General features: G+C 33.1%; 1 protein-coding gene across 1 annotated transcript; it reads right to left on the reverse strand.

Annotated features, from left to right (window-relative positions):
• Nucleotides 1-9,644: 9,644 nt before the first annotated feature.
• On the reverse strand, nucleotides 9,645-13,002 carry LOC130957549 (uncharacterized). Its single transcript, XM_057884395.1, has 2 exons — nucleotides 12,714-13,002; nucleotides 9,645-10,308 (listed from the first exon to the last, which is right to left on the reverse strand). The coding sequence occupies exons 1-2, from the start codon at nucleotides 12,882-12,884 to the stop codon at nucleotides 9,775-9,777; spliced, it is 705 nt and encodes a 234-aa protein (XP_057740378.1). The 5' UTR covers nucleotides 12,885-13,002; the 3' UTR covers nucleotides 9,645-9,774.
• Between the last annotated feature and the right edge of the window lie 1,378 nt (nucleotides 13,003-14,380).

Raw genomic sequence — 14,380 nt, forward strand, 5'->3', positions numbered from 1 at the left:
TTATTCATGGTAGAGGAGCGCCTGATAATATTATTGTCGCCCAAGAAGTTCTTCACTTTCTTAAGTGGACAAAGTCTAGAAAAGGAGTTATGACTTTTAAGATTGATTTAGAAAAGGCTTATGATAGAATTGATTGGAATTTTCTTGAGCACACTCTTGAATCTTTTGGCTTTCCTTCTCTAATTTTTTGGCTTGTAATAAATTGTGTTCAGGCCTCAAATCTTTCCATCCTTTGGAATGAGAATAGATTGGACAGCTTCCAACCTCGCAGAGGACTCAGGCAAGTAGATCCGATTTCTACTTATTTATTTATTTTGTGCATGGAGAGATTGACGTGCTTCATTTCCAAACAAGTTGACAAGGGTATTTGGGATGGTGTGGCTGTTTCTAGAGGGGGATCTAGAGTTTCTCACTTGATGTTTGCAGATGACTTCCTCCTTTTTTGTAAAGCTAAAAAAATCAAATTCAGACTGTTGTGCACACCTTGGAGTTGTTCTGCAAAGCTTCAGGTATGAAGGTTAACATTGAAAAATCTAAAGCTATTTGTTCTAGGAAAATCTCTAATAGAAGAAAGAAAATGTTGTCTGATATTTCTCATATTCCTTTTACTAGTGACCTAGGTAAATACTTGGGGGTGAACCTTAATCATCCTCGAGCTGCTAGGTCTATTTTTTTAGACTCTTTAGAGAAGATCAAGAATAGGCTGGCTAGTTGGAAAGGTCGGCTCCTTAACAGAGCAGGCAGACTTTGCTTAATTAAATCTATTGCTTCTTCTCTTCCTATTTATCAGATGCAACTGACTCTTTTTCCCATTTCAGTTTGTCAAAAGATTGATTCTGTGCTTAGACAATTCTTGTGAAAGGGAAGGGTAAGGGAGCGTTGCTTAAATTTGGTCAAGTGGAGCAAAGTTGTTACTCCAAGAAAATATAGAGGCTTGGAAATTAGAGACATTTGATGCGTGAGCATCTTATCTATCTTTTCCTAGTGAATTTGCACTTAATTTGTTGAGTTTAATTAAGAATTAATTATATTTTAGCCACTATGGATGCTATTTTGAGTTTTGTGCAATTTTATTTATTTTAGGTAGCATTCGGAGGGATTTGATGAAGTTTCTGCAGAGAAAAAGAAGAAACCAAAGAGATGACCAGCGAAGACCGACGCGGACGCATGGCTCACGCGACCGCGCGGAATGGAGGAAAGCGCAATGACGCGATCGCGTGCCTGACGCAAACGCGTGGACTGGAATTTGCACAAATGACGCGTCCGCATGACTTGCAGAAAAGATCATCGACGCGATCGCGTGCCTGACGCGTCCGCGTGACATGCGCCACGTGCAGAAAATACAGAAAAACGCTGGAGGCAAATTCTGGGCTATTTTGACCCACTTTCCAGCCCAGAAAATACAGATTAGAAGCTGCAGAATGGACAAAGCAAGTGGTCCCCACCCATCAACTGAAGATCTGTTAATTAATTCAAATTTAAATTCAAATCTTATCTTTTAGGAAAAGATATTATTTTTATTTTTAGATAATTAGATTTTAAATTAATTAGGATTAGTTATAAAAATGGGAGACTTCTCTTCTATTAGAGAGACTCCATTGGGGGGATTGGATCCCATCATTGGGAATACATTTTGTTACCTGAACCCTTATTTATTTTCTATTCTGAACCATGAGCCACTAATCTTCCATTGTTAAGGTTAGGAGCTATGTCTATTTGTATGGATTGATTTTATTACTTTTTCTATTTTAATTTATGTTTTGGATTTATATTTAAGAACTGTTTTCGTTCTTTATATTATGAATTTGGGTGGAACGGAAGTATGCCCCTCTTTCTATTTGAGTTCTTGTATAACTTGGAAAAGCTCTATACTTGAACAATAGCTTGAAAACAAATTCACCTAAATTTTAATTATTTGGATTTAAGGGGATACGTGACATATAATCCCCTTATTTTTGGGTAATTAGAGTTTTTGTGGCATGAAAACTGAAAATTGATTTTTACCCTCTAATTGGAATTAATTGACCAAGGAATTGGCAGTTAATGAATTTTAGAGGAGACTAAGAAGGTCTAAGGAATTAGGGTCTAGTCACATATAGTTTGCCATAAATTAAATCCTACATAATTAAAATAGTTAGTAAGAAAAGTTAATCCGGAAAAATAGATAACTCTGAAGCCTTAACTATTTTCTACATATTTTATTCCCAATTCATTGCTACTTTTGCTTTCTGAAAGTCTAACATTACTGTTTAATGCTTTTGAACTTCCAACATCCTTTTCCGCTTGCCTAACTAATTCTATCAAACGCTATTGTTGCTTGATCCATCAATCCTCGTGGGATCGACCCTTACTCACGTAAGGTATCACTTGGTACGACCCGGTGCACTTGCTAGTTAGTAAGTGTGGATTATAAATTCCGCATCAAATTTTTGGCGCCGTTGCCGGGGATTGATTGTGATTGACAACTATTAGTTGTTTGACTGCTTAGATTAGGCGTTTTTATTTTAATTTTATTTAAATTTTGTTTTAAATATTTTCAAAAAAAATATTTTTAATTTTATTAAAAAAAATTTTCAATTTTTCCTTATTTTCTTTTTTTTCGTTAGCAACCCCCTCCCCTGTTTCGTTTTTCTTTTATTTTTTATTTATTTTTTCTTTCAATTTTCTTTTTCCTTTTTTTTACGTTAATTTTTTTTTCTTCTTCGTTTTACCCTGTTCGTTTTCTTTCATTTTTTTTCTAAAAAAAATATTTAATTAAATTTTAAAATTTAAAAAAAAATTAAATAAATAGCACCAATATTTTTTTTATTTATTGCTGAAATTAAGTTTGGTGTTCCCTTGGCTATTGAGTTTAAATCTTCTTTATGCTCTTTCTTCTTTGCTTGTTTGTTAACCACATGGTGCATTTAATCCTGTTTGGTGTTTTGTGCTGAGGAAAAATAATGGAGAGAAATCACATAGGTTACTACTTACACCCGAGTAGTGATTCATATTATGGTGGATGGAGGAACTATCAAAATTTTGGTTGGCAAAGCCAAAACCAAAGAAACTTCAATGCTCCATGTTCCAACTATCAAGAACCATCATCTTTCTACCCATATCAAGAGCCACCATCAGATATTGAGACTTCTCAGAAGAAGAGTGTTATGGAAGTAGAAACCCTTAATGCTATCCTTACCCAGAACAAGCTTATGACTCAGCAATTAAGTCTACTTACTCAACAGATGAGTGGCATGCAAGTCCCAGCTATCAACACCCAACACTCAAATTTTGGGTGGAGAGAGCAACCTTAGAGGCCACAAAATTTTAATCATAATTCTCAAGCTGGTTTTCCACAGAATAATTTTAATAACCACCAGTTTCAGTCTTCTCAGCCCCAACAGAACAATAATTTGGAAGCAATCTTGGAAAGTTTTATGCAGGAAACCAGAGCCTCCATTAAAAACTTGGAAGTGCAAATGAGCCAAATAAGCAAGCAATTAGAAGAAGAGGAAGATGCACAACCTCCAATACCCTTGGTAAGTAATGAAGAAGAGATTGCATTAGAAAAAAGCTACCAAGAGGAAGAGGTTGAAATTGAGGAAGCTTACAAAGAGGTAGAAGAATTCAAAGAAGAACACAAGAGAGTGGAGCTTACAAGACTTCTCCCAAAGCCATCACCATCCAATACAACATTCAAGTGGGTAAAATTCCTACCCTTAACCTTTCCTTTCCCACTTGAATATGGGCTACTGGAGACGGATGGTCAACTTAGAGCTCTTTGTGGCATTAAGAATAAGAGGAAGATGGTTAGTGGCAAGAGATGTCAAGCAAGGTTCAGTATGGTTGCATGCTCCAAATTAAAGTGCAAGGATTGGTGTAGAGCTAATTTGAATGGGTCTAGAAGGTTGCTTGGATGTCTCTGTGAAAATTCAGATTGCTTGCCATCCGGTGGGAACAATGGTGATACATAAGAAGACGGGTGTAAAAGCAAGGTCTGGAACCCTGGAATTCATTCCCACAATCAACACTCTTGGGACTTTGTCACTTGCTTCAGCTTGTTCAAAGGCGTTATGCGCCTGACTTGGGATCCTGGTAGCCATTGGAATTACAAACATTGGTGGAGATTCCTGGATCAGTACAAGCACAAGCCACCATGACAAGGAGCTCACCACATGTCCAACTTAAGGACTTTAACTAAAAGTGCTTGGTGGGAGACAACCCACCGTGGTATGATCATTTCTTTTCAGTTTTAGTTGTTTTTCGTAGTAGTAGTTTTCTTATTTAATTTTTATTAAGTTCTTTCTAATATTCTGACCATGCAGCTATCCTATCTCAGGAACCGAACACCTCAAGCTATATTTCAAAAAAAAATGCACACACGACGCGAAAGCGTCGTTGACGCGTTCGCGTCAGATGGATGTGTGTGAAAAATAAATTTGATAGAGAGTTGCGCGAGAGTGGCGCGAGAATGGAGCCTTTCGCACAAACAAGCCCACGCGATCGCGTGCCCCACGCGTTCGCATCGCTTGTGATTGTTTCGCCATCCACGCGGCCGCGTCACTGACGCAGACGCGTGGCCTGCGAAATCGACGTAAAAGAGTGTTTGGGCAGAGAGTTGTGCTAAACGCACGGAATTGGTCACGCGGACGCGTGACCGATGCGATCGCGTCGATTGCACAAATGGTCATCCACGCGTTAGCGTGACCGACGCGATCGCGTCGTATGAAAATAGGCATCCCAAGCCATGCGAACAGAAAGTCGCGCGGGAACACTGCTGGCTTCGCGCGAATTACACAAAATACAAGTCACGCGAACGCGTGCCTGATGCTAACGCGTCATTAAGAAGAATGCGCGACCCACGCGACCGCGTGCTCCACGCGTTTGCGTCGCTTGCGCCACACTAGTTCGTCGCCCAGTTTTCTTTCTCTCCCTCTCTCCCAATCCTAATTCTCTCTTATTCTTTTATCCTTTTATTTTTCTCTCCTCATAATATTTGTCTCTTCTATTTTCAGTTCTTATTTGCTTGAGGACAAGCAAACCTTTAAGTTTGGTGTTGTTGGACGCTGCGCTTATTGGTTTTCTGGCACAAAAGGGAGGCGAATCATCTTCACGGAGGAGCACAACCTGAAGAATAAAGCGACCGCTAGGATAACTAAGGTGGTTGAGTTCCTTTCATTTTTATTCCTCCCCTCTTTTTTCTATGTTATGTTCTGGCTTTCTGCTATTTTGCTTTGTTTGTTGCATGATCTTTTATTAGTTAGAATTCTAGGACTAGTTTTTTTTTTTAATTTCTTTAATGCTGAAAAGATGTTTCATGTACCACTCACTGAACTTGAATCCAAAAAGAAAAGAGAAAGAAGTGATGTATTGCATGAGAAATTGAGTTAATTTTAAGAATAGTCTTATTTACATAAATGTGGTGGTATTTTCTGTGATTTTTGAATGCATGATATGAACAGTGTATATTTGAATTTGAATAAAGGGATGTTGATATATAAGGAACAGGAATTTAGAGAATTATTATGACTTCTCTGAAATAAAAAAAATTTCCTTGAAAAAAAAATCATTATATAAATAAATAAATAATAATAAAAGCAAGGTCCAAGGCTCTTAGCATCAATGACTAGGGAGGTCGGACATGATTAAAAGCTCAAAGAGTTGTTTTCCTAGTCATATGCTTGTGGTGTGATTGTGTCAAGTAATCCTTGAGACAGAACACTTAGAGTCGAGACCAAGTGTGTTTAACAGAGTATACCAAAGGCTTTGAGCACCACTGTCTGGGAGTAATTAAAAGAAAAATCAGAACTCAAAGAGAGTTCCCCAGTTAAGTGCTTGTGGTGTTTCTGTGTCAAGTAACTCTTGAGACAAAACATTTAAAGTCACGGCTAGGCTCAAGGTGCAAAGCACCAAAGAAAAATAAATTAAAGTAAATTTTGCTGTGTTCAAGGATTAAACTGAAATATAAAAATCAGAGAATTCATAATATTATCCGGATTCTAATTCCGAATGACAATGACATCCTTCTGATTTAAAGGAGAGTGAGATGCCAAAAACTATTCAGGATTATAGTTATAAACCCCACTATAAAAAGATACATGAGCTTAATTGAACTCTCATTCTCATGCAAATTCACATCCTAAGCTTATATTAGTTTTGGTTGCTTGAGGACAAGCAACAGTTTAAGTTTAGTGTTGTGATGCGTGAGCATCTTATCTATCTTTTCCTAGTGAATTTGCACTTAATTTGTTGAGTTTAATTAAGAATTAATTATATTTTAGCCACTATGGATGCTATTTTGAGTTTTGTGCAATTTTATTTATTTTAGGTAGCATTAGGAGGGATTTGATGAAGTTTCTGCAGAGAAAAAGAAGAAACCAAAGAGATGACCAGCGAAGACCGACGCGGACGCATGGCTCACGCGATCGCGCGGAATGGAGGAAAGCGTAATGACGCGATCACGTGCCTGACGCAAATGCGTGGACTGGAATTTGCACAAATGACGCGTCCGCGTGACTGACGCGTCCGCGTGACTGACGCGTCCGCGTGACTGACGCGTCCGCGTGACTCGCAGAAAAGATCATCGACGCGATCGCGTGCCTGACGCGTCCGCGTGACATGCGCCACGTGCAGAAAATACAGAAAAACGCTGGAGGCAAATTCTGGGCTATTTTGACCTACTTTCCAGCCCAGAAATTACAGATTAGAAGCTGCAGAATGGACAAAGCAAGTGGTCCCCACCCATCAACTGAAGATCTGTTAATTAATTCAAATTTAAATTCAAATCTTATCTTTTAGGAAAAGATATTATTTTTATTTTTAGATAATTAGATTTTAAATTAATTAGGATTAGTTATAAAAAGGGGAGACTTCTCTTCTATTAGAGAGACTCCATTGGGGGGATTGGATCCCATCATTGGGAATACATTTTGTTACCTGAACCCTTATTTATTTTCTATTCTGAACCATGAGCCACTAATCTTCTATTGTTAAGGTTAGGAGCTCTGTCTATTTGTATGGATTGATTTTATTACTTTTTCTATTTTAATTTATGTTTTGGATTTATATTTAAGAATTGTTTTCGTTCTTTATATTATGAATTTGGGTGGAACGGAAGTATGCCCCTATTTATATTTGAGTTCTTGTATAACTTGGAAAAGCTCTATACTTGAACAATAGCTTGAAAACATATTCTCCTAAATTTTAATTATTTGGATTTAAGGGGATACGTGACATATAATCCCCTTATTTTTGGGTAATTAGAGTTTTTGTGGCATGAAAACTGAAAATTGATTTTTACCCTCTAATTGGAATTAATTGACCAAGGAATTGGCAGTTAATGAATTTTAGAGGAGACTAAGAAGGTCTAAGGAATTAGGGTCTAGTCACATATAGTTTGCCATAAATTAAATCCTACATAATTAAAATAGTTAGTAAGAAAAGTTAATCCGGAAAAATAGATAACTCTGAAGCCTTAACTATTTTCTACATATTTTATTCCCAACTCATTGCTGCTTTTGCTTTCTGAAAGTCTAACATTACTGTTTAATGCTTTTGAACTTCCAACATTCTTTTCCGCTTGCCTAACTAATTCTATCAAATGCTATTGTTGCTTGATCCATCAATTCTCGTGGGATCGACCCTTACTCACGTAAGATATTACTTGGTACGACCCGGTGCACTTGCCGGTTAGTAAGTGTGGGTTATAAATTCCGCATCAACATTCAATGTGTAAATTTTTCTTTATTAGGAAAGCTTGTTTGGCAATTACTGCATAATAAAGATAAGTTTTGGGTAAGAATTATGTTGGCAAAATATTTATTTGGGAGTTCTTGCTTTTCACCCAATTTTTCTAATAATATTTCAAGCACTTGGCGAGCAATTTATAAGACAATAGAAAAGCTTCGTGATAGTTTTGATTGGTGTATAGGCAGGATGTCTCAATCATTTTGGTATCATGTTTGGAGACCATGTGGAATGCTAGCTCCTTTGGTTCCTTTTGTGCACATTTCTGATTCTCACTTGAAGTTAGAAGATGTCTGGTATCATGTACATTGGCGGTGGGATATTCTTTGCACAATGATTCCGGAAGAAGTTAAACTTGATTTGATGCTCTTTGATCCTATCAAGCAGGCAGGAGATAAAACAGGTTGGTTTTCGACAAACTCAAATAGTCTCACCTATTCGACTAAAAGCGGGTATGAATGGCTATTGAAGAAGAAATTTGGCTAGAATGATAATGAAAATTGGCTTTGACTTTGGCGCTTGAGAATACCGGAGAAGATAAAGTGTCTGCTCTGACTTTGCCTCAACAACAGAGTTTTCATACCTAGTTATCGGTTTCAAAGAGGTCTTGCTACTTCTGATTTTTATTAGAGATATTATCTTGTTCTAGAGGATATTAACCATTGCTTTAGGACTTGCCAAAAAATTCGTCAGATTTGGATTATCTTAAACTTGGGAATGACCGCTGTGGCTCTAATTTGGATTTTGTGTCTTAGATTCGTTCTAACCTCAACAAAAATGAGTTTCTCTTTGCAGCGGCCTTTTGGTGAATTTGGAGGGATAGGAATAATGACATCTTCCATCAAGATGATCCATGGAGTAAGGAGAAAATTGTTCACTTGTTTAAACATGCATGCTACTCGAGATTTCTCCAATGTCGTTACCACCCAAAAACATATTATTCCTTCCTCTTTACAATATAACTGGGAACCACCTCCAATGAATGTCTGTAAAGTGAACTGCGATGCAAGCATTTTTGAAAATGAGAATTTAGCTAACTTTGGGTGTATTATTAGAGACAGCATGGGAATTTGGATAAAAGGTTGTTTTGCCAGTATACCTCTTTCTAGTGTTCTCTGTTGTGAGTTTTATGCTATTTGGAGAGGGCTTGTTATGACTTGGGATTGCGAGAGCAAATAGGTCATATGTGAAACTGATAATCTTGATGTGTTTCTTCTTGTTTCGCGAGACACAACCAGCATAATTAGGAATGACTCTGATCTGCTTGACAAAATCAAAGATATGGTCCAGCGCAATCGGATAGCTACTTTAATGCTCATCCAGGGCACAGCAAACAGAGCGACTGATTTAATGGCTAAGACTACTATTTTAAACAAACAGGTGTACCTAAAGTGGTTGCCGCTCCCTAATAATTTAGACATTATTATTAGAAAAGAGTGCTATTCTTTTTCTTAGATCTTTTTTTTGTGTTATGTTCGGTCAAAAAAAAAAAGCTCATATCATCAAAACATAGGTTTAATTGATATATGGATAACTGATCAACATGCAAATTTTAGCATTTTTTCTCTCTGAGATAGTTGAATATTTACTTAATTGAAAGATTGGAGTATATATCTTAATATATAGTTTTTGTCAAACTATTATTCCAGGTCTAAAAAAATAGAAATTGTTTGTGAGGCTTCTTGCTAATTTGCTAGTGATATTTATTTTGTACAATTCACAATTTGCGCAACGACTTTCCATTTGTTTTCTCTCTCATTTTTACGTATTTCTTGCTTTTCTTTTTGGGTGCAATTTATATATTACTTTCAATTATTAATAATAGAAGTTACACTATTTTGTTTTTCATTATAGACAAGGTTCCTAGTAAGTTGTACAAATAACATATATAATTACCCCACATAATCACATTTTAAGCACAATCAAAACCTTTGCTAATAAAGATTGCTTGATACAACAATGGACACGCACAAACACATGCTTCTAATTAATCACCAAAATAAAACTTTATGCAACAATAATAAACCTTATGTTATTCAATTAATTAATTCATGCAAAATCCCTAGTCCCATTGTTATTATTGAACTTTCCCTTTCCACTATTGACCACAAAGTCAAGGTTATAAAGCACAGGAACCATAGTAATAGAACACAAGAACACCAAAACAGGTCCAAATATCCAAAGCAATAGAGGAAGTGCCGCATAGAAAATCCTATTCCCCACAGTGTTCAACACAAACCCTTTCTCTAATATTTCATTAACATAATCCAGGGTCACTAATGACATTTCATCTTCTGGTGTATTAATTAGAATGTTGACTTGATTGATGAACCGGATCGACAGCGAGTGACAAAAGAACGAGAAAAGGAAGAAGATGAGAAGCGTCACGTATTTCAACGCCACCATAAATTCTCCGTGTCCGCCGTAGAGGGCGTCATCTAGCGGTTTTTTTATGCTGTAAGTGCTGCTTATTACGGCGGCGAGCCCAGAGGAGAGGAGAATGGAAGTTGTGGCCATTAGAGTTGACCCCATGATTGTGTTCCGAAGTGATTGAACGGCCAAAATATTCTTTTTATCATTGTCCTAAAAAAAGAATTATTCATATCAAAATCACAATCAAATTTGTTAGTCAAAATGCGGAATTAATAGAATGATTCTCAACTATCAACTTTACATAAATACAATTGTATATGAAATTTCACCAAATTGGTTTTATAATTATATTAGATTTTTTGTTTTTATATTAAGTAAATGCTTCACAATTTTTTTTTTTTAAATATTGTCAATATTAATGTATGGATTTGCATGCTCATCATTTAGGTCTAGCACAGTAGCTTCATACATATTGGACTGTATATTCACCTAATCAATGTTTTAATGGCGTTTGTTTCAGGTAATTTCAATTTATTCTTAGAAATTGTTTAAAAATTTTATTATTCTCATATTTGTTTAAAATTTTAAAATCTGATTCTTAGGAATAATATTTTTTCTGAAACAAAAAATTTATTCCTATACAAAAGGTGGGTATTTGATATTACGTACTATGTCGAAGAAATAAATTAATATTACATCCTTAACAATTATGTTTCTTGTCAAAGAGCTCACCCTTTTTTATATATGGATATTGAGGTTATTTTGAAAATTAATAATCTATCCTCAGAAATATATAAAATAAAATAAAATAAATGTATTTTAATTTATTATTGAAAATATATATTAAAAACCATTTTCAACCATTTTTGGCACCAATCAAACAAGTTTTATTTTTAATAACATTCGGGTATAATATTTGTAAACATAATATTCCTAAACAAAAAAACTCTTAGAATATATATTTTAACTTTAAAATAAATGTTCACTTACCTTTTTCTTATTACTTAGTAACCAGCATAACATTTTATCTGGTGGGATCAAAGAATAAATTAAGAAAATGCAAGTGGAAAAAGAATACTTTTTATTTGTAATATACGAATGAAATGCTATTGATGCTAATCCAATAGAATCCTTGTACATACTTTTACTTTGTTATTCCATTCTTTCCCACCCTTTTTTTGCATTGGTCCTGATTTAATTCCATTCTTATTCTCAGAAAAAAAAAAAGTCAATTTCATATTCTAATTCCATTTGTTAAGATTATATTAGAAATGTGATCAAAATTGACGAGGGCATCAAATATCAAGAAAAATTATAAGTATATATAAAATAAAAAATGGAGTTATAACACCTAAAAAAATAGATGAGGAAAGGAGTTACTTAAACGATACTGTAAATGCTAAGAATAAGCTTATTACTTGCAACACACATGACGTGCATATAATTTTAAGAAAAAAAATAATACTAACTGAACTCGAGTATACGAATCATCCCAAAAATTATATAAATAGATAAAAAAACGGTTATATAAGTAATTAAAACCAGTTACAAACCTATATATGAAGTATGGATATTAATACAGAAATAGAATACGGTTTGACACGACATAAAATATGATGTACGTAGACACATAAATTTTAAAAAAGTTTAATATTTTATTAATATTAAAATATAAATTAATATTTTAATTATTTTAAATATTTTTTTAATTATATAAAATATTTTTTATTTTAATAAATAATATATACCATTTTTAAATTTATTTCAAGAATATAAATTAATAATAAAGTTGAACACACAAATACTTGGTGATATTTAGATATGAGGAAGTATAGAAAATCAATGCATGGTATTTGTACAATATGTATAATAGAAGTTTAAGAATGTCCGATTCTGTATTAGAGATATTATCATTAGTGATGCATTTTCTTATCAGCTTAACTTTTTGGGATGAGTGGTTTCATGACATGGTATCAGAATTCTAAATCCGAAAGGTTAAGAGTTCGATCCTTATTGAACTCCAAAATTAGCTTAAGTTTTTGGGATGAGTGGTTTTATGACATGAGATATTTATTATCCTACAAATATTCCATTGGCTCTCTAGCAAGATTCTTTAGATATATGTTTAAACATGTTCAGAAAAGTAATTTTTATTTTTTATTAAGACACGATTTGACACAAAAAAATATGCATATTGGACGAGTATAGTATTCAACATGTATCCAACATGTAAACATAGTAATTAAACGAAATGTCTATACTTCATAGACTTCTAAATATAACTTTAATGAAAGAAAACATAATTAGTAACAACTAACAACTTAAATATTTGAGTCCTAAGCAAGCTTTTATCATAAATATTTATTGAATCTGGGTCAATATTTAGTTTGTTAAATTTAGACTTAATAATAAGTTGAATTTAATTTTGATATAATATTATACATATATTATTTAATTAAATATAATTAGATATTGTGACATAAATAAAAATAATTATTTTTCACTCTTACCATATATGTAAAAATTAAAAAGTCATCTAAAAAAAATATGATTAAATGACTATAAAATTCTTTATGCTAAATACTAAATAAAATATGGAAAAACTAATGAAATACCTTCATGATAGCAGCAACCCAATTCCTTCTGGCACTGGCATTGATGCCAATAATAGTTGTATGTGGATGAGTCCTAACACTGTACCAAAGCCAAAAATGGTAACCAATGGTTAATAGAAACCCTAATGGCACTAATATCACATCCAAATAACATTTCTTCCATTCCATCATCTATATGTGAATGATGAATGAAGCTAGCAACAAGCTATATATATTAATATTTAATATTATTATTGTTGCTATATAGATAGCACTTCCCAGTTTCCACCACTTCTAAATGTGCCTTAAAGGTAAGCAATAATAAGAATCTTAGTGGGAATTTAATATATATCCATATCTTGTTCTTATGCAATTCCAACTACCAACCAAGGTTTATATACTCATTGAGGGAGAATGAATGGAGACTTGTTCCACCATGCAATTCATCCATGCTATGTAACTGAAAACATAAAGAGGAAAAAAGGCCTTGCTTTATCACCAAATTACAAAACCTTGTTTTATTTTATTTTTCTAATGAATATATTTTTTTTTTGCCAATGAATATATGAAAATAATACATTTGTTTTAAATTTTTAGTATATATATTAAATATATTAAAATTTTTTAAAATTTTTAGTTTTAATTATTTTTTCTCCTTGTAATTTTTTTCCCGGATACTCGATCATGAGCCAAACCTATTTTATTTTGAAGAAAAATATTATTCTAATATTACATGTGGGGAAAGTTGTGTACTCCACCTTTTGTCTCCTGTCTTATCCTTCCAATTAGTTAGGGCCCATTTGGCATGAATTTTATTGCCTACATATATATTTTTTTATTGCCTACATATTTAGCATGAATTTTTATATGGCTATATATATAGCGTATGTATATATGTGTGTATAGATTGTTTTTTTTTTTAAGAAATATTGAGGGAAATACCTGATGTAATAAAATTTTAAATTTTTTTAATTTAAAAATTGCAACATAGGTGATGTTCAGTTGCAAATACTTCATGTATTATCTAAATTTTAAATTTTAAAATTTTATATCACCTAAATTTTAAATTTTAAAATTTTATAATTTAAGAATTTTAAATTATTAATTTATTTTCTAAAATGTTAAATTTTTTGTAATTAGTATAAATGAGATAAACAATAAAATAAAAAATTATAAATATTTTAATTTAATTTTAGAAAAATAACTTTTTAAATATAAAATTTTAAATTTGAATTAGATACAAACTGATCCAATTCAAATTGTAATAAATAAAGAATTTTGTTAGAGACAAGAAAAAATCTTGATAATGTATACAATTGGCTAGTTATTTAACCCAATAAAAATAAATAATAAAAACTCTTCCACATATTATCCTAAATTCAAAAATTCTCATCTAGTTATTTCACCTCAAATTTTAATTTTTCAAAAATCCAATTAATTATTTCAAAAAAATAACTATCTAAAATTCTAATGTACCAAAACATTTCACTCCAATACTCAATTCTTTTTCAACCGGCAGCCACCTCCACCTTCATCAATAATCATCCCACTTCACTTTTATTGCTTGGCTTGCCACACGCCACTCACTTTTAGTAAAAATAACCATTTATTTAAAAATAAAAATAATCATCTGCTTACATAATGAATTGAACATCCAACATATTTTAATTATATATAACTAAACCCAA

Source organism: Arachis stenosperma, chromosome 10 (genome assembly GCF_014773155.1).
Source record: "Arachis stenosperma cultivar V10309 chromosome 10, arast.V10309.gnm1.PFL2, whole genome shotgun sequence".
Classification (NCBI taxonomy): domain Eukaryota; kingdom Viridiplantae; phylum Streptophyta; class Magnoliopsida; order Fabales; family Fabaceae; genus Arachis; species Arachis stenosperma.

Coding starts and splice junctions, on each gene's coding strand:
- LOC130957549 (XM_057884395.1), bottom strand. CDS start 12,884: ATGATGGAATGGAAGAAATGTTATTTGGATGTGATATTAGTGCCATTA. Junction 10,309..12,713: donor GGGTTGCTGCTATCATGAAG/GTATTTCATTAG, acceptor TTCTTTTTTTAG/GACAATGATAAAAAGAATAT.